The sequence below is a fragment of the Taudactylus pleione genome, unplaced genomic scaffold (genome assembly GCF_031769625.1).
Source record: "Taudactylus pleione unplaced genomic scaffold, aTauple2 ptg000352l, whole genome shotgun sequence".
In the NCBI taxonomy this organism is placed as follows: Eukaryota; Metazoa; Chordata; class Amphibia; order Anura; family Myobatrachidae; genus Taudactylus; species Taudactylus pleione.
The window spans coordinates 15408274-15427519 of record NW_028284753.1 but is presented as its reverse complement, the minus strand read 5'-3'; the positions used below and the strand labels follow the sequence as shown (position 1 = coordinate 15427519).

General features: G+C 49.8%; 1 protein-coding gene across 1 annotated transcript in view; it reads right to left on the bottom strand.

The window, feature by feature from the left end:
- Positions 1-18878, bottom strand: part of FAAH2 (fatty acid amide hydrolase 2) — a 57978-nt gene extending 39100 nt beyond the window's left edge. The window contains exon 1 of the mRNA XM_088444292.1: positions 18295-18878. Within this exon, the coding sequence (XP_088300418.1) occupies positions 18295-18471 (177 nt within the window). The 5' untranslated portion in view covers positions 18472-18878. The remainder of the gene's footprint in view (positions 1-18294) is intronic.
- Positions 18879-19246: the final 368 nt, after the last annotated feature.

The following is a 19246-nucleotide window of genomic DNA, read 5'->3' as shown; positions in this document are numbered from 1 at the left end:
AGTCTCTGCTGTGGAACTCTGCAGCTCTTTCAGAGTTACCTTTGGTCTCTGTGCTGCCTCTCTGATTAATGCCATCCTTGCCTGGTCTGTGAGTTTTGGTGGGCGGCCCTCTCTTGGCAGGTTTGTTGTGGTACCATGTTCTTTCCATTTGATGATGATGGATTTGATGGTGCTCCAGAATTGTACTTCTCAACAACTTGTCCCTGACTTGTTTGTAGAGCTCCTTGGTCTTCATGGTGTGGTGCCTCTTGCTTATTAGGTGGTGTTGCAGCCTCTGGGGCCTTTCAGAAAAGGTGTGTTTATACTGACAGATCATGTGACACTTAGATTTCACACAGGTGGACTTCATTTCACTAATTATGTGACTTCTGAAGGTAATTGGTTGCACCAGAACTTTTGAGGGGCTTCATAGCAAAGGGGGTGATTACATATGCATATGCCAATTTTCTGAATTTTATTATAAAGATTCTTTTTTATATATATTTTTCTCATTTCACTTCACCAAATTAGACTATTTTGTGCAGATCCATCACATAAAATTCAGATAAAAAAAATTCAAATTACAGGTTGTAATGTAACAAAACAAGGGATGTGAATACTTTTGCAAGGCACTGTATCTACTAATGGAGCCCATACATGAGCATTCAATTGGGGAACTTCTGCATTTTGCAGATGACTGTGTAAAAAAAATGACAAAAAGTGACCGCAATCAGTGAATCAGGTTGTCCAACATATTGAATTTCACCTACCAATTGGGGCTGTAGATTGCTAGTGTATGGTAACAATCAGCCAATTTGCTGACGGTTCTTAGTATATTTACTGGCAACATGGGCACTTTCATGATTCGCAGAACTGATCTTTGGATGAAAATTATCTGCAATTCACTCAAAATACAAGAGATATAGTAAGAACTTACCTTTACTATCTCTGTTTCTACGAGATCCTTAGAGTCCACAGGGCCTTTACCTTGGGGTATAGGTAGGCTGGGCAACCATTCCGGGCACCACACAGTTAACTTCTTTGAGCCTCCCAGGATGCAGCAGGCTCCCCTCCTATACCCCGCCCCCTGGCCAAGGCACAGTCAGTTACGTTACCAAGCCAGAGGCCGGAGGAGGAGAAAATAGAAAGTCCGGCACACACAGGAATTCCATGCTCACAGAAAAGAGACAGAAAGCTGTCGACCAGATCAAGACCCCTCTGAAGCACAGGGCGTCAGCCCTGTGGACCCTAAGGACCTCGTAGAAATAGAGATAACAAAGGTAAGTTCTTACCATATCTCGTTTTCTACTTCAGGGTCCTTAGGGTCCACAGGGCCTTTACCTTGGGGATTTCCCAAAGCAGTACCCTTCAAGGGCGGGGACAATCCTGTGCAGAAAGGAGAATCCGCCGCCCGAAGGAAGCAACCGGAGAGGCAATGGTATTGAAAGCATAATACCTCACAAAGGTCTGAACCATAGACCACGTGGCCGCCTTACATAGCTGAACAGCCGAGACGCCGAGCTGCCCACGAGGGACTGACGGACCATGTAGAATGAGCAGTGACAGAGGGCGGAACAGGAATGCCCTCATGAACATAGGCCTCGGAAATCGCCAAACAAATCCAGCGGACCAAAGTTTGCTTATTGGCCGGCCAACCTTTTTTGCGAAAACCGTACAACACAAACAAACAATCCGATTTCCGGAAAGAACAGGTGCGCTCCACATAAATGCAAGAGCGCGAACCACATCCAACGTGGCCTCACCCGCCAACAAACCAGGAGAGTGAAAGGCCGGATTAATGATCTCCTCATTAATGTGGAAACTGGATACCACCTTAGGGAGAAAACCAGGGCGAGTCCGAAGAACCGCCCTATCCTGGTGAAAAATCAAATAAGGGGGGCGACAAGAAAGAGCCCCCAAACCGGATACTCTTCTGGCAGATGCAATAGCCAAAAGAAAAACGACTTTAGCTGTAAGCCATTTGAGGTCCACTGAGCCCAGTGGTTCAAATGGGGGACCCTGCAGAGCTTTCAGCACCACCGCCAAATCCCATGGTGCCACCGGAGGGACAAAGGGAGGCTGAATGCGAAGAACCTCTTGCATAAAGGTGCGGACATCAGTCAGAGGAGCAATCCGACACTGAAACCACACCGACAAGGCAGACACCTGCACCTTCAAAGAAGCAAGGTGCAAACCCTTATCCAAGCCTGTCTGAAGAAAGGCGAGGACTCTTGAAAAAACACGAAACACCAAAGGATCATATGAGGTCGGCAACACGCAAAATAGGCGTGCCAGACCATGTGGTAAATCCTGGCCGAAGATGGCTTCCTAGCCCTGAGCATGGTATCAACCACCGAGCTTGAAAAACCCTTTGACCTCAAGAGGGATGTTTCAAGAGCCACGCTGTCAAAGACAGCCGACCCAGATCCGGGTAAAGACACGGACCCTGAGACAACAGGTCAGAACGCTGAGAAAGTAGCCACGGAGTGCCTATGGAAAAACTCCGTAGATCGTAGCACCAGTGAGGTCTGGGCCACGCCAGAGCCACCAGTAGAATCATGCCCTGTCCTCCTTGAACTTTCGCAACACGCGAGGAAGCAGGGAGAACGGAGGAAACAGGTACGCGAACTGAAAGGTCCATCGTACTGACAGAGCGTCTACAAGGAGAGCTTCTGTGTCTCTTGTTCGGGAGCCGTACACCCGCAGCTTTCGATTGTGTCTGGATGCCATGAGGTCTATTTCCGGAAGTCCCCACCTGTCCACTAGGAGCTGAAATACTTCCTGGTGAAGAGACCATTCCCCTGGATGCACGTCGTGATGGCTGAGGAAGTCCGCTTCCCAGTTGAGTACTCATGGAATAAACATTGCTGAGATGGCCGATAGGTTGCTGCCTGACTTCGAGTTCCTCCTTGATGATTTATATAAGTCACTGTCGTGGTGTTGTCTGACTGAATCTGTACAGGATGACCCTGTAGAAACAGTCTCGCTTGTTGTAAGGCCCGAAAAACTGTCCGAAGTTCTAAGATGTTGATCGGAAGAGCAGACTCACCTGAGGTCCACCGGCCCTGAAACACGTGTGGACACAGCGCCCCACCCACTGAGGCAGGCATCTGTCGTCAGGAGAATCCAATCCGGTATCCAGAAGGGGCGTCCCATGAGGAGATGGGACTTCTGAAGCCACCAGGTCAATGAGAGACGTACCTCCAGAGACAGCACCAGCGTCTGAACCTTTAGCCGAAGAGGTATCCCGTCCCATTTGGATAGGATCAGTTTCTGTAGAGGTCTCGAGTGAAACTGGGCATATTCTACCATGTCGAACGTCGACACCATGGACATCCAGTAACCTCATTGCAGAATGGATAGAGATTCTGCGATCCTGCAGACAAGTGTGAATCCTTGCCTGCAACACTGAAATCTTTTCCTCCGTCAGAAAGATTTGCTGTTGCTGAGTATCGAGCAGAGCTCCGAGATGCAGCATCCTCTTAGACAGTTTTAGAGACGACTTCTTCCAATTTATCAGCCATCCGTGATTCTGCAACACATCCATAGTTAGTTGCAGGTGTTGTTGAAATACCTCTGGAGACCCTGCAAGATGTAGCAGATCGTCCAGGTAAGGTAGGAGGTGGACCCCCCCCTCAGGCGCAGGTGTGCCGCCATTACCGCCATGATCTTGGTAAACACCCTCGGGACTGTAGAAAGGCCAAACGGTAAAAGCCTGAAACTGATAATGCCGACTTGCTACCACAAATCGGAGAAAGCACTGATGAGAGACCGCTATTGGGACATGAAGGTAGGCATCTTGGATGTCCAGAGACACCATAAAGTCCCCAGGTTCCATAGCCAAAATAATGGAACGCAGGGTCTCCATCGAAATCTTTAGGGACTTCAACATGAGGATAGGCCTGTACGATCCATTCGGTTTTTGCACCAGGAAGAGATTGGAGTATTAACCCATCCCCCTCTGGAGTAGCGGGACCAGCACAATAACCCCCTCATGAAGCATGGATCGTACAATCTTGTGAATTTCCAGAGCCCTCTCTGGATTTGAATGAAGGTCCGTGGAAAAAAATTGATGGGGAGGCATACCCTCGAGAGACCACTTCCCTTACCCAAATGTCCGAGGTGGTCTAACACCAACACTGGGCGAACTGAAGAAGTCAGCCTCCCACCTTGGGGTCCCCCAAGAGGAGGCCCGCCCCGTCAGGCTGTAGGCTTGTCGTCGGACGTCTGGTGCTCCAAGCCTGCTTCCTAGGCTTAGAGGGCTTCTTGTTTCCTGATGACCTCGGAAAGGATTGGGCCTTTGACTTACCCGGAGGCCGATAGTACCGAAAGGACGACTTCCCTGACGCAGAGGTGGACGGAGCCGAAGGCAAGAATGCAGATTTTGCCGCTGCCAGCGTGTCCACAATCTTATCCAGAGCCGGCCATAACAGTACCTGTCCATTGTACGGAAGACATTCCAGGCCCCTCTTGGAATCCGCATCTGCTCTCCAAGACCGGAGCCACAAGGAACGTCGTGCAGACACCGCTGCTGTAGACATCCTGGAAGTAAACTTACATCCAATGCTGCCTCATTTACATAAATAGCCAAATCCCTGAGGTTGCCTATCAGAATGATCTGCTCGCTGGTAGCCCCGGAAGACAGCGAAGCTTCCAAGGCATCGGCCCATGTTTCCATGGCCCTAGCCACCCAGCACACTGCCATTGCAGGTCTGGCAACCCCTCCAGCAAGACAATAGATTTTAGACATATCTCCACCTTGCGGTCCGTAGGATCCTTTAGAGAAGACATGGACAGCATAGGCAGTCACTAAACGTGTCACATGATAATCCACCTGAGGAGGAGACTCCCATTTAGGAGACACCCCGAGAGCCCCCAGCCCTGGGTGAAAATGACTGTGTAGTGGCGGACGCCCACCGCGGACGTCCGCCATTACTTACCCGTCCCCTGTAGACCCGGCCACAGTCAGGGGTCCTCTGGGGTCCCTGTCAGAAGAAAAATCCCCGGAGGCCCTCCGAGAACCCCAGATCAGTACTGGGGTCTCGGCGCCGGTGGGGCGGCAGAGCGGTGATGTGGACGTCCGTCGCACTGTCCATATTACAGCTCTTAGAAATCTTCAGGTGAACAGCCCCCCTTTGCGTGGAACACCCGACTCGGGTGGGGGGTGGGGTATAGGAGGGGAGCCTGCTGCATCCTGGGAGGCTCAAAGAAGTTAACTGTGTGGTGCCCGGACTGGTTGCCCAGCCTACCTATACCCAAGGTAAAGGCCCTGTGGACCCTAAGGACCCTGAAGTAGAAATATCACCAATGTATAGTCGCTTATAGGTGGATTGCAGAATGGTTAACTCAGGGAAAAAAAGAGAATCTGTGAAATCTTTTTTTGTGATTGCTGATATATATGGGACCCGTAAGTTAATGCTCACAACCACACACTTTCTGTCAGCACCAAAGAGGTTTGTGCAGAGCAGAAGAGGGTTTGTTTGATCTGTTAAGCTGGCCACAGACATAGCAATGTGCTCAAGATGAGCCGATGTGTACGATTTCCCTTGAAACTCTCCCCAGCAGCTCAGCACACAATCTCCACACAATTTGGTGTCCAATCTTCAAACGATCTCTCCTGCATCCAGACTTTCACAGTGCATCGGGTCCTAGATTGTCAGATCTGCCCTTCTGCACAGCAGATCTGAAACTGCGATGTGCGACCAGAGGGGACGCGCATCACATCGTGATCGTGAGTGGGGACTCACGATTTACTCTCAATTTGGCCATATTTTACACGATCTGTCGTTTCAATGTGTCGGAATCGGCCAGATCGGGTAAAATATCGCTATGTGTGTGGCCAGCATTACACAGTTGCCAACTGTCAAATAATATCCAGGGGCAATCCTAGGTTTTAAAGATTTGTCTCTTGAAATTGTACCAATTTGCTCAGCAAAACAAAAAGTATTTTATACTAGAAAGTATTTAAAAATATGTTTCAGCATGCTACTAAGGGGCAGGCATCCACTGTGGAGTTCGCTACAGTGGTCAAAGATGGCACCCAACTAAAGGCTCTGGTGAAATCACAGAAACAACAAGAGATATGGTAAGAACTTACCTTTGTTATCTCTGTTTCTACGAAGTCCATAGGGTCCACAGGGTTGACCTTGGGGCATAGCTGGATCTGGATCCACGGGCACCACGCAGATAAAGCTTTGCTGCTCCCAGGATGCACTTGGGTCCGTCCTCCTCTATACCCCGCCCCCGAGCCACAGGCACCTCAGTTGGTAAGCAGCCAAGGCCGGAGGAGGAGACTAAACAGAGAGAAGGAAGACTGGAACACACAAGAAACCATACTCACAGAAATGGGAGACGGAAAACCGATGACCAGCCACACAGCCCATATGAAGCCAGGTGTGTCAGGGCGGGCGCCCTGTGGACCCTATGGACTTCGTAGAAACAGAGATAACAAAAGGTAAGTTCTTAACATATCTCTTGTTTTCTACTTCAAGGGTCCATAGGGGGTCCACAGGGTTGACCTTGGGGATGTCCCAAAGCAGTTCAACTAAGGGCAGGGACGCTCCTGTGCTGAAAGGAGAACCCGGCGCCCAAAGGATGCATCCTGAGAGGCGAAGGTGTCAAACGCATAAAACCTCAAAAACGTCTGAATTGAAGACCAAGTGGCCGCCTAACACAGCTGAACAGCAGAGGTGCCACGCCTAGCAGCCTAAGAGGGACCCACAGAACGAGTGGAATGAGCCTTAACAGAGGCCAGCACAGGTAAACCCTCCTGTGCATAAGCCTCACAAATAACGGAACAAAGGCAACGGGCTAACGTTTGTTTGTTGGCAGGCCAACCCCTCTTGTGAAAACCAAAGAGGACAAACAATGAATCAGACTTCCTAACCGAAGCAGTCCGGTCCACATAGATTCTAAGCGCCCGGACTACATCTAAGGAAGCCTCACCAGCTGAAAGATCATGTGATTGAAAAGCTGGCACAACAAGTTCCTGATTGATGTGGAACTTCGAGACCACTTTAGGTAAAAACTCAGGACGAGTGCGGAGCACCGCTCTGTCCTGGTGAAAAATCAGAAAAGGAGGGCGACAGGAAAGCGCCCCCAATTCTGACACCCTCCTGGCAGAAGCAATTGCCAGGAGAAAAACGGTCTTAAAACGTCAGCCACTTGAGGTCCACTGACTCAAGAGGCTCAAAAGGAGGACCTATAGCACCACCGCCAAGTCCCAAGGAGCCACAGGAGGCACGAAGGGAGGCTGGATCCTGAGAACACCTTGGAAAAAGGTGTGAACATCTGGCAGTGTAGCAATCCGTTGTTGGAACCACACGGACAAAGCGGACACATGAACCTTCAGAGATGCAAGGCGTAAGCAGAGGTCCAAACCTGACTGAAGAAATTCCAAGATTCTAGAAACTCGGAACACCTGAGGATCATAGCTTCTGAACTCACACTACTGAAAGTAAGTGCGCCACACCCTGTGGTAAATCCGTGCGGAAGCAGGCTTGCGTGTCCTGAGCATGGTACCAATAACCGAACTGGAGAAAACCCGAGACCTAAAGACGGCTGTCTCAAGAGCCACGCCGTCAAAGACAGCCGACCCAGATCCGGGTAAAGGCAGGGCCCCTGAGACAATAGGTCCCGACACTGAGGAAGAAGGTACGGAGCGTCGATGGAGAGGCTCCTCAGATCGGAGTACCAAGGACATCTGGGCCACGCCGGAGCCACCAGCACGAGTGTGCCGCCGTCCTGCTTGAATTTCCGCAGGACCCGAGGAAGCAGGCATATCAGAGGATATCGTCTCCTGTCCTTGACCCGTAAACGGGCAACTTGTGATTGTGACGGGAGGCCATCAAGTCCAGCTCCGGCAGCCCCCATCTGTCCACGAGTAGCTGAAACACCTCTGGGTGAAGCGACCATTCCCCGGGATACACGTCGTGACGGCTGAGCAAGTCCGCCTCCCAATTGAGGACTCCGGGGATGAAGACCGCCGAGATTGCTGGAATGTGGCACTCTGCCCAAGCAAGGATGCGAGACACCTCCGACATCGCTGCCCGACTGCGAGTTCCTCCTTGGTGGTTGATATATGCCACCGTGGTGGCGTTGTTGGACTGCACCTGAACCGCCCTTCCGTGAAGAGCGGGCCCGGACGACTGCAGGGCCCTGTATACTGCCCGCAGTTCCAGGATGTTGATGGGGAGAAGAGCTCCTTCCGCAGACCAACGACCCTGAAGTGACAATGAGCCGGTCACTGCCCCCCAACCCCGGAGACTGGCATCCGTCGTGAGCAGGACCCAGTCCGGGATCCAAAAGGGGCGCCCCTCAACCAGATGAGCTGTCTGAAGCCACCAAGCCAAAGACTGCCGAACCTCTGGGGACAACACCAGCATCTGAGAGCGGATCCGGTGAAGTAACCCGTTCCATTCCGATATAATGAGTCCCTGCAGGGGCCGGGAATGGAACTGGGCAAATTCCACCATGTCGAATATCGACACCATGGACCCCAGAACTCTCATAGCCGAATGGACCGACAGGCGGCAACTGCTCAGGCAACTGCGTATCCGCGGATGCAGGGAGGAGACCTTCTCCGGAGTCAGGAAGATCCTTTGCTGACGAGAATCCAGCAGGGCTCCCAAATGAACCATCCGTTGTGATGGAATCAGGGAGGACTTTCTCCAATTTATCAACCACCCGTGCGCTTGCAGGCCAGCGATCTTCAGGTGGAGATGTTGAAGTAGTACCTCCGGGGAGCTCGCCAGCAACAGGAGGTCGTCCAGATACGGCAGCAGCCGTACATTCTGGTTCCGAAGATGTGCGGCCATGACTGCCATAACCTTTGTGAATACTCTCGGTGTTGTGGAGAGGCCAAGGGTAGCGCCCGGAACTGATAATGATGCTGAAGGATAGCGAACCTCAGATACCGCTGGTGCGAAGGTGCTATCGGAACATGGAGGTAGGCGTCCTTGTAATCCCCAGGTTCCATCGCCAGAATGATGGAACGTAACGTTTCCATCCTGAATTTGGGAACTGAGGAATTTGTTCAGATACTTCAAATTGAGGATAGGGCGATGAGAACCATTGGGTTTCTGCACCAGAAACAGAGTAGAATAGTACCCCGTCCCTCGTTGTGATTGAGGAACGGGAACAAATGACCCCTGCTTTCAGCAAGGACTCTATAGCCTCCTGAATCTGTAAAGCCTTGGTCTTGTCCTGAGAAGGACTCGTGCAGAAAAACTGGTGGGGCGGTCTGTGCCGAAAAGACAAGGCGTACCCCTGGGAGACCACTTCTCGAACCCAGGCATCCATGGTGGTATTGTGCCAGCACTGGGCAAATAGAAGAAGTCGGCCTCCCACTCTGGGGTCCCGCAGAGGGAGGCCCGTCCCATCAGGCAGAAGACTTATCTTCCTGCTTGGAAGAAGGGCACCTGGCACTCCAAGCCTGCTTCTTTGGCTTAGAAGCGGCCTTGGTCGCCGACTGCCCAGGGAAGGGCTGACCTTTGGCCTTGCCCTGAACCCGAAAGGACCGAAAGGCAGAGCTCCGTACCTTGGTAGGTGCAGAAGCCGAAGGGAGGAAGGCTGATTTAGACTTAGCTAGAGTATCCACTATTTTGTCCAAGTCTGGACCAAAAAGCAACTCTCCATTAAAAGGTAAGGCCTCCAGGTCCTTTTTGGAGTCTGCATCAGCTCTCCAAGACCGCAGCCACAAGGACTGACGTGCCGACACAGCTGCAGCCGACACCCTAGAGGTCAGCAGGCTTGCATCCAACGATGCTTCCCCAATGTAGGAAGCCGCATCCCTCATTTGTCCTATCAACGCTCTCTGGATCTCCGGAGCATGATCCGCAAAGGTATCCTCCAAAGCGTTGGCCCACCTCTCGATGGCCTTAGCCACCCAAGAGATGGCCATGGACGGACGGGCCACAGCCCCCGAGAGAGAGTAGATAGACTTTAAACAAGTCTCCAATTTCCTGTCCGTGGGATCTTTCAGGGAGGAGATCGACGGCAAAGACAACGTAGCGCTTTTAATTAAGCGGGTGACATGGGAATCCACCGCAGGCGGAGTTTCCCATTTCCTGCAATGAGCCCCAGGAAAAGGATAGTTGGAAGCCAACCGCTTCTGCGGTTGGAATCTCTTGCTGATGACGAAGCCGCCAGGCTCTGAACAGAGCTGGAGAGGACATCCATCCAGGGAGGGGGTACCGTTTGAGGTACGTCACCGTGGGAGATTGCACGTATACAGGCAATCCCGCAAAAGGACCCACAGTCTGAGACCCGGAAGGACACTGCACCAGACGCGTAACACCCGGGGAACGGGGGATGGTAGGCTGGGGTAACGCCCTAGAAGGGACCGCAAGCGATCGTGTAAACATCGCCCAAGGAGGATCCTGCGCCACCGGGGGTTTAGAGGGACCAGGTATCAGCTGGCACCGCCCGCACAGACCCTCCTGAGATAAATCCGCCCCCTGAACCCCTGCCGAACAGCGTCGTCAGGAAAACAGGATAACAGGTGATGATACCAAGGAAGGACTCAGTAATGAGCAAATATCCAGAGCAGATCACTAATAATGGATGAAAGCAAGATCAGAGACAGAGAGGCTAGTAGTGTTGATGCCAGAACAGAAAAGAACAGCACAGGATCTGGAAAATGATTTGAATACTGCAAAAAGAACAATCCAGAAACTAAATAAAATCCAAAAACAATTTAACAAATTGTATTCTTGTCTTAAGACCAAAGACAAGAAAATAGATGCTAAAAACAAACAAATTTCTGAGCTCCAGATGAAAATTACAAACAAGGAGACAATAAAGTTGGCCATACACTAGTGCGATTTCAGGCCGATTGCCCGATTTTCAACGCATCATACAATGAATCATGTGGAAATCGTGTATTTTTTTTTTGTAGGTAGGATGCAATCTGATGCGCGCTCCCACAGCTCTTAAAACGTATGTTATGATCAGATGTGCAGACCATCATATCCATCGTTATTGTATGCAGATCGTGCTGTGTATTTGTGCATGCGATGTATCGTGCGTCTGACCGGTGTGATTTCAGTTACATTTTGAAGAAGTGTGTGTTCTTTCAATGACCTTCCCTCCTAAACTGCAGATAGATTGTATCGCGAGATCGTATGTACATTGTGTGTCAATCGTGTGACCGGGACTGCCAGGGAGCTGCTGGGGAGTTCAAGGGAAATCATAAGATGAATCTTATCTTATGCTGGTTGTACTAGTGTATGGCCAGCATTAGTCTCTGCCCCAGTGGCTGGGGAGGGGGGGGGGGAATAATAGTCTACCACATAACACACACTAGCGATTTTCTTTTTTACTGTGCATGTGTCTAATTAGCACTGTGCATGCATTCCGATTGTGTTCGTACAGAAGGCCTGATTCAGACCCGCTCGCAAGCGGGTCGATGGTGGTCCAGTGCGCATGCGCATGACGGAGCCGGGTCCGTTGTGCGCATGCGCGAGACCCGGATAGCGACGGGCAAACCATCGCTTCGGGTCTCGTACCAAAGAGGGCGTGCTGTCGATGTTGAGTGACAGCACGCCCCCTTTGGTGGGTGGGCCGGGGCGTGACTGCCCAGACGGAGGCGTTCCCATGGGAACGCCTACCGTCTGGGGCCGGCCCCACTGACATCACTGTTTGAGCCGAAAGCACTCTAGGGCACTTGCGGCAACGAGACTCTACCACAAGGGTCTCGTCGCAAGCCCAATGGTCGCGATGGTCTTAACCATCGCAACCATCTTCCTGGCCACTCGCTATAGCTGTGGGTGGTCACCCACAGGTATACGAGCGGCCAGGAGGCCACTCTAAAAATCAAGAAGGACGGCCCTGATTCAGAGCGAACGCTCTGTCAGAGCGTCCGGCTCTGAATCAGGGCCAGAGTCACAGTTGCGATTTCAGATGTACTCATGGAGAACTGTATGGAAAATGTATTGGGCGTTAGTTGGCAGTGACAGGGAGGTGGATAGTCAGACGCATGTCTTATGGGTGTGTTATGGGAGTGTCGTGGGTGTGTTGAAGTGTTTTGCATACACTCACATTGGAGGCAATACTCAGACGGAGAATCGCAACTAGCATAGGGCTGGTGTAAATTTAGATGTGGCGTTTAAAGATGCAATAAGTAGTACTACAGATTCTAAAGTCCTTGAACATTCAGAAGTACATTCGTACAGCAGAGGAAGGACTGATATTAGCATATAGTCGCAGACACGACTACGGAAAAATATGCTAAAGCGGTTACAGCAGCGGGCAACTCAGAATCAACTGTCTGTTTCAATGCTAGGTTACACATTTCGGGTGTGGTATAAAAGACAGACAGTTAAAAGATTGACAATGTCTAGATCAGGGCTCGACAAATTTTTGTAAAAACTAGGAGCCAGCTAAAAAATTTAGGAGCCAGACCATCTTCCATGGTCAAAACATATGAAAAGTTATAGCACAGGGCAGGGAGGGGGACTGTACTGTATATGCACAGGGGGCAGGGAAGGAGGACTGTATATGCACAGGGGGCAGTGAGGGGTGACTGTATATGCACAGTAGGCAGGGAGGGAGGACTGTATATGCACAGGGGGCAGGGAGGGAGGACTGTATATGCACAGGGGGACAGGGAGAGGGGACTGTATATGCACAGGGGGACAGGGAGAGGGGACTGTATATGCACAGGGGGACAGGGAGGGGGGACTGTATATGCACAGGGGGACAGGGAGGGGGAACTGTATATGCACAGGGAGGGGGGACTGTATATGCACAGGGGGACAGGGAGGGGGAACTGTATATGCACAGGGAGGGGGGACTGTATATGCACAGGGGGACAGAGGGGGAGAACTGGAGGACTGTATATGCACAGGGGGACAGGGAGGGGGGACTGTATATGCACAGGGAACAGGGAGGGAGGTCTGTATATGCACAGGGGGACAGGGAGGGAGGTCTGTATATGCACAGGGGGACAGGGAGGGGGGACTGTATATGCACAGGGAGCAGGGAGGGGGGAACTGTATATACACATGGAAGTAGGGAGGGAGGACTGCATATGCACAGGGGCGCAGGGAGAGAGGACTGTATATGCACAGGGGGACAGGGAGGGAGGTCTGTATATGCACAGGGGGACAGGGAGGGAGGACTGTATATGCACAGGGGGACAGGGAGGGAGGACTGTATATGCCCAGGAGGACAGGGAGGGAGGTCTGTATATACACAGGGGACAGGAAGGGAGAACTGTACATACACAGGGGGACAGTAAGGAGGCACAGTGCATGTACAGTAAGTGATAGGCCCGGGAAATACATATATAGGTCACCTTTTTCCTTATCCTGCTGTGGCTGCTCCCAGTCACTCTACCGCGGCTCCGCTCCATCCTCCGGCTCCTTGTAGTCCTAGCAGAAGTCTATACCATATGCGACAAAACCTGCAACCCCAAAACGCCACCCAAGATGGGCTCTTGTGTAGGTGCAGGTTTATCAGATAGGAAAGGTGGCTGTTTACAACAGGCACTACACAATCCATCTTGCACAAAATCCTGTTCAGACAGGCCTGCCAACAGGATTTACATGACTTGAGCACCGGAGGCTCACCCTTCTCACCTTTACCCTCAGACATGACAAATGTGTGATTGGTATAAGGTGTACAGTATGAATGCAATATCACCCACTTCACATATGAAGAACCCCACACACCTTTTCAGAGGGATGAGGAGAAACACAGTGATAGATATAACTGACAGTTTTTGAAAACAAAAGACAGTGTATATATACAGCAGCTAGCAAGAAAGTCACAATGCATAAATACAAACATTGCTATTGCAAATTGACTCTGAATCAACTGACCAGCCCCGCCGGTGTATTGGCAGGATATAGAGTGTTATATACCAGACCCAGAGGAGAGGTATACAGGGACACAGACCAGACCTCTGAGACAACCCGCCTGCAGCAGTACGCACAACTGTAAACTGCGAGCATCTCACACACGAGGTGGTTAGAAGTAGCAACCCAGAGGCGGGAACCCGTAACCGGAAGTTACGTCCGGGTCGGGGGAGGAGCTGCCGGGGGACCGCCTATCTCCCCATAGCTGCGATTTTGACGGCACGGATACGCTGGTTTCACAGTAGTAGACGGTAACTAGTGCGCTCTAGTGCGTCTACTACCCATCCCCGGGCGACAGACGATATGGCCCTGGCCGTCTTAGTGAGTACACGTTACATGAGGCCTTCAACAGCAGCCGCCTCTGGTGCATCTCCTACACCGGAGGCCTGGACTGCGTCACGCACGATTCCCCTCATGAGGAATCTCTTATCTGCCATCTCCGTGAATCCGATCGCAGTCCGGACCCCAGCGCCGCCGTTAGCTGAGGCCCGACGAAATCCCCAGGGCATATAGCGGTACTGGTGTTTCGGCATCAGCGGAGGTAGATGGAGTCGCAGTATCTGTGTCCTATTCGGCGCTTAGTACTGCTCGACTCAGAAGTTAAAAAAAAAAAAACTAAGGTAAATCATAAAAGAAAAAGCCTGTGACTGCCTAGACAGTCCCGCTGTTAAACAGGTTCGTCTGGATACTTGCCACGCACCAAACAAAAAAACTGAATGCCTGTGGCTGGAGGCGGGGTATATAGGGAGAAGGACCAGTGCATGCTTGCTATTGGATGTGTGTGTTTTGTTTTACCTAAACTGTATCTTACTGTGGAATTTACAAACCACATTCAGTGGTAGAAAAAAGCACCTTGTTTTGCACCCTTGCACCTTGATGCTACACATTAGCCTACATGTGTGAGACACCTCCACCAACTAGAAGTAAGTGTAGGCCAGGGCACTATGGGGGTTAGGGGAGGGTTAGGGTTAGGCAACAAGAGGGGAGGGTTAGGGGGAGAAGGGTGGAGGGTAAGTATACTTACCTGACCCCTGACGGGATACCATCGGGATGCCGCTGTCGGTATTTTGACAGGAAGCATCCCTACAGCCGGCATTACATACATATTCCTGTCCAGCCACCTCATTCATTAAATAAAAATGCTTTGTTTGCCTGCTACACAAATGCTTGGGTCTCATGTATGGCTTCAATTAAGCATGATGAGGTGACTACTGGGCAAAGTGCACTTAACAATGTACTCTTAAGCCATTTGCATACGATGCGATCTCGTATGCAATCGCCCTTGAATTCTCTCCGGCAGCTGAAGTGAGCAAAAGCTGCACATTGTTCACCCAATCTATCGTGCACGATCTAATGGTTTGCATAATGATTAAATTGAGTGCGATATGACACAGATGCATGTAGCACGGACCAGAGAGAACCGTGCTACATGCATCTATGTCACTGACAAAGAAGCATGGACGGGATCCACTGTATGTATGTTTAATAAACTTATACTGTGTACGGTGTGTGTGTTTATTTTAATATTGCTTTTGCAGTGGAACTACAGGTACCAGTGGCCCCGTAATGCCCCGAATGCTGGTACTTGTGGTTCTCCATGTACCAGCATGTGAGGGAGGCTTGCTGGGACCTGCAGTTCCACAGATAAAGACAAAATGTTTAACTATTTGAAATGCACTACACTACATAATCAACCCGGCACCCACTGCCCAGGGGTGCCGGGGATAGCCCCGGGCTATCAGCCTAGGCCTGGGGTGCCCTGGAGGGGGGGATCTTTTTATTGGGGGGGTCCCCAGCTCCCCTGGGATCCCCGGCCTGGGCTGACTAGCGGTCAGGGTTACTGCTTCGGCCTGGTGGCCCGGTGAAAGGGCTCCCCTGGCTGTGGCATTAGCCCCGCCTAGAAAAAGTCTGGTGCTGGTTCTGGATAATACAGGGGGGACCCTACTCAATTTTTTCCTCCTACATTTCCAGAACCAGGACCGGATCAGAGCACAGTGCTGGTTGCGCAAAGTACGTAGTTTGTCCCCATATTTTGGCAAACAGGGCTGGTTCTGACTAGCCCGATGCTGGATGTGCTTAAGTACAGTGGGACCCCTATGTCGTTTGTCCCCTGTATTTAAGTACACCCAGCACTGGGTCACTAAAAGCCCCAGGGTCTGGGTTGCTCTTTTGGGGGGGGGGGGGGGGGGCATGCCATTTTTTTATTTTTTTATACACAGCATTTTTTTTTACCGCAGCAGCACAGTTCGGTCTCACTGACCCGTCCGTGCTCTGTGTCAATGATACAGATGCAAGTAGCACGGATCTCCTGGTCCGTGTGTGCATCTGTGTCATTGAAATACACAGAAGTACAGACAGGTCTCAATGACCCGTCCAAGCTCTGTGTCAATGACACAGATGCAAGTACCACCGATCTCCTGGTCCATGCGTGCATTTGTGTCATCGAAATACACAGAAGCACAGATGGGTCTCACTGACCTGTCCAAGCTCTGTGTCAATGACACAGATGCAAGTAGCACAGATCTCCTGGTCCGTTCGTGCATCTGTGTCATTGAAATACACAGCAGCACAGACGGGCCTCACTGACCCGTCCGTGCTCTGTGTCAATGACACAGATGCATGTAGCACGGATCTTCTGGTCCATGCTACATGCATCTGTATCAAGTACAATGTGACAAACAGCATACGATGTGTATCACATCGTACACAATAGGTCTAAATCTTACGGTTTTACCGTAAGATCTACGATCCAGCTATACGACGGCGGGGACGCGAATCAGCATTGTACACCTACAAAAACAACACACGATATGCACGACTCATCGTTACGATCGATCACGTCCGCGTTGTGCCTCCTGGCCGCTCCAAACAAAAAAAAAAAAACGCCCTGATTCAGAGCGAGCGCTCTTTCAGAGAATCCGGCTCTGAATCAGGGCCATACTCCACTGCATGTTGGGACTCAGCTGTTACGGCATTAAGAATGTAAGCTCTTACGAGCAGGGCCCTCTACCCTCTTGTGCTTCTCCTTACTTTACTTTCACCTACTTCTTACCCCCCACCAGGGCACCTAACACTTGGTTGCTTAAGCTCTGTTGCATATCTTGGTGTTATGGTCACTTATGTATCAATGTACATTATCCATGTCCTTGTCCTATTTTTTACTGTAAGTCCGTTGTCAAATTATTTGTTTATGTACTTTGTAAGGCGCTGCGGAACACTTGTGGCGCCATATAAATAAACGATAATAATAATAAATCTTTTCTGCAGTGACAGACAGATAGCGTTACACTTGAGTGCTCCTTACAAGTAGCACCTATATAGTTTACCACTATCTAGTTTTGGACTCTATCTCGGGTAACCTATATTCAATATATAATTATTTGCTTAGTTATGTCAAGTGACATCAATGTTAGCATTAAATGGCCACTACATTTAAAATACAAGATGCCTACAAAAAAAAGCAACTATAAAAATTTGTGTTCCGTCATAGCATTTTTTTTTTTACTATTAACAGAAGAGTGATACTCTGTGTGACGCACAGAACATCTACAATTCAAGTACGTGAACCGTTTCTACGCCACAATTATTTTTTTTTCTAGTGTCCGAGGGGCCTATGTATCAAGCAGATTTTTACATAAATTTATGCAGAAACTGCAATGTATTGTAGTTATATACTAAAAGCACAATACACAGAAATCTCCTGCAAAGTGCTAATTAGCACTTCAGATCGCAGTCCCCATTATCATCAATGGGACTATGATCTGACCCCTATGTAACTCGCAGGGACAGCGGTTACCCGCGACCGATGTCCCTGCGAGTTCCCCTGTGTACATAGCAGGGATATTTTTTATTAAAAATGTAAATATCCCCTGCGATATGGATAAATAATCGCTGCAGTTCCATCATTATTAGTACATACACCCCCAAGTCTTAAATACTTTGTTGGAAGAAAATATACATCAGAAAAAAATTCACTAACGTAAACCGTTCCTTTTGAAGTTTTTGAAAATTCTACGTAATGCACAGGACTCAAATTGTGGTATAGAAACAGGTGACGTACTTGAATGTATGTACAGTAACTGTCCTGGGCCTCACACAGAGAATCACCCAGAGAAGAATAGTAGAATATGAGAAATGAGACTTCCTCTCAGTAAAGTTTACCAAAGATCAAAACACTCAGCACATTAAAGACATATTACAGGCAAATGTCTGGCAATCACGTGCCTGACAAGTATAAAACATCTCAACGTTATGGTGTAGTATGAAAACTTTTACAAATAGATTTATGTGTTTTCAATATATCACTTTATATTGGACTCATTATCACTAATGTCCCAAAAGTGAACCTGACCTTCTACATGATCCCCTGATAAATAAAAGACAATCTGATGATTCCATGGCCCCAGGCAGCCACCACCTGTATAATACTGAGATCACTGATAAAAGCATGCCTCACCTCTCCTCGTCGGATCCTCTCTGCCAGCACAGATGCCGGGGTGAGTAACAGGGGATCGCGGGGAGGATCCGGGCAAGCAGGGCTCCGGGAGAAGGTGGACCAGAGGCGGACAAAGGCCAGCAGTAATTTAGAGGTCACTTGCAATAGAAAAATAATGACACGGCGCAGGATTGCCATTATGAAATGCGGATAATTTACCAACAAAGAAAACCGGGACACCTAGTGCAGGAAATCGAACCGGCAACACCCACTTCTGGGCACTTATTTCACAATAAGTTTTTACTGTAGTCTTATGCAGTCATGCTGTTCTAGAACTAGGATTCTTATAAGAAACAGCTAGGAATCCGGGCAGAATTGTAAAATCCAACAAAACATGTTCCTGGCCTGCAAAGCGCCGTTAAATCAAATATTCCCCGGCGCTAGCTCAGTCTGAAAAATCTAACTATGATAATAACACACTCTCAACAGTGATACTATAGTCTCGTAATCTCCTGTATATGCTGTATGAACTATGAAAGCGCCGCCCAGTCACCGACACAAGGTTGGGAAGTGGCTAGGGAACCGTTTCATGTTTCATCGGAAACATCGGTCAGATAGTTTCAATGTTCGATGTTTATCCCTGCAATGGTGAGGATCCAATGTTTCCTCACCATCACTAGATTTCTCCCCCGTTGTTTCTCAGATGGTTTCCAATTAGTTTTTTTGGGGGGTTGTTTGTTTGTTTGTTTTAAAACTGTGTGGGTGCTGGCAGCTGTAGTTACTGTGTGTGTGTGATGCTGACATTTCAATACACAGTTTACACACATTGCTGCGTTTGTGCATGCTGCTGGGGGCTGTAGCTAACAGAGTGAAAGACACTCTGGACAACCAATCAGCAGCAGCACATAGAACATCCCCATCCCGGGATCTCTGCCACTGGTGCTGCTCTTAGTGACTCCAGTGAGTCACTGGC